The following is a 1,263-nucleotide window of genomic DNA, read 5'->3' on the forward strand; positions in this document are numbered from 1 at the left end:
GCAAATTCTTTTTCTTGAGGTAAAATTCTCATATTTTGTGTCAATGAAAATGTTTTAAATTGTTTCCATAAAGTACTAAATTTTATCGATAAATTTATAATTTCACAACGCGTAGCTCCTTGTTTTATAGGTAATAATTGTCTAAAATCTCCACTAAGAAGAACGATTTTACCACCGAAATATAAATCATTTTGCATTATATCGCGTAATGTTCGATCCATTATTTCTAATACATAAATAGGAGCTTCATCTACAACAAAAACGTCCACAAGTTTTAAATTTTCAGCTTCTTTAGATTGAACTTTAATGTTCGATGTAGAATCGGCAAAAAGAGGTACAGGTAATCCAAAAACTTTGTGTATTGTTTTTCTATTTGGAAGTAATGTCGCAGCAATACCAGTAAATGCCATGGTACTTACTACTTTTCCTCTGCTTTTAAGTAAATAATACAATGTTGTATAAATAAAAGTTTTACCGGTACCACCTGGACCATCAATATAAAAACAAGTATTATTGTAAGTATTATTGTTATTTATTGTTGCTTCTAAAATAATATCAACAATTTGTTTTTGTTCTACACTTAATTGTTCATATTGTCGTATACCTATCAATGTATCCTCCTCAATCTGTTCTTCATTGTCTATTATTACTTGTTCCTCTGTTTCTTGTTCCATTTCAGGAAAATTAGTAATATTAGATCCTTCTATTTGAAGCAAATTGTCAATATAATTGTAAGCTTTCTTTATTCCCATTATAAGTCCAAATCGTCTTATATAATCTTCGGACATATCTTTTTTAAACTCGCCCCATAACTTTTTCGGATAAACAGGTTGACAATGAATCAAAATTTGTACGAACAAGTTACGAAGTCGTCTTGGCATCATCCAAACTTTTGCTTCGTTCATTGCACGATACCATTCTTCATCATCTTCTATGAGTCCTAATGCTAAACATGCGGCACTGAAAGTTTCATGTACTTCGTTATTGACTGTTTTTAATTCTTGAAAACTCGTAGCTCCTCTAACATGTAATAAAAGTATACGTAAATGAAACAATTCTATCTGAGACGGACTGACAGAATACATACGACCAATACAATTAAAGTATCTTTGACGTTTCTCCCAACGATTAACAGTTCTGCCATTAATTGTAACTTTTTTAAATACATAATGAGATGGAATATCGCTATATAAATATTGTTTTGCTTCCTCATCTCGAAAATTTAACTCAAAATAATCTAACAACATTGTTACTCGTTCTACA

The 1,263-nt window shown here is 30.3% G+C and overlaps 1 protein-coding gene across 1 annotated transcript in view; it reads right to left on the reverse strand.

The window, feature by feature from the left end:
- Positions 1–604: 604 nt before the first annotated feature.
- LOC112457801 overlaps positions 605–1,263 on the reverse strand; it is a gene marked incomplete at its 3' end in the record, with an annotated part of 1,723 nt that continues 1,064 nt past the window's right edge. The window contains exon 2 of the mRNA XM_025021035.1: positions 605–960. Within this exon, the coding sequence (XP_024876803.1) occupies positions 605–960 (356 nt within the window). The remainder of the gene's footprint in view (positions 961–1,263) is intronic.

This window comes from Temnothorax curvispinosus, unplaced genomic scaffold (genome assembly GCF_003070985.1).
Source record: "Temnothorax curvispinosus isolate PA1 unplaced genomic scaffold, ASM307098v1 QBEX01008315.1, whole genome shotgun sequence".
In the NCBI taxonomy this organism is placed as follows: domain Eukaryota; kingdom Metazoa; phylum Arthropoda; class Insecta; order Hymenoptera; family Formicidae; genus Temnothorax; species Temnothorax curvispinosus.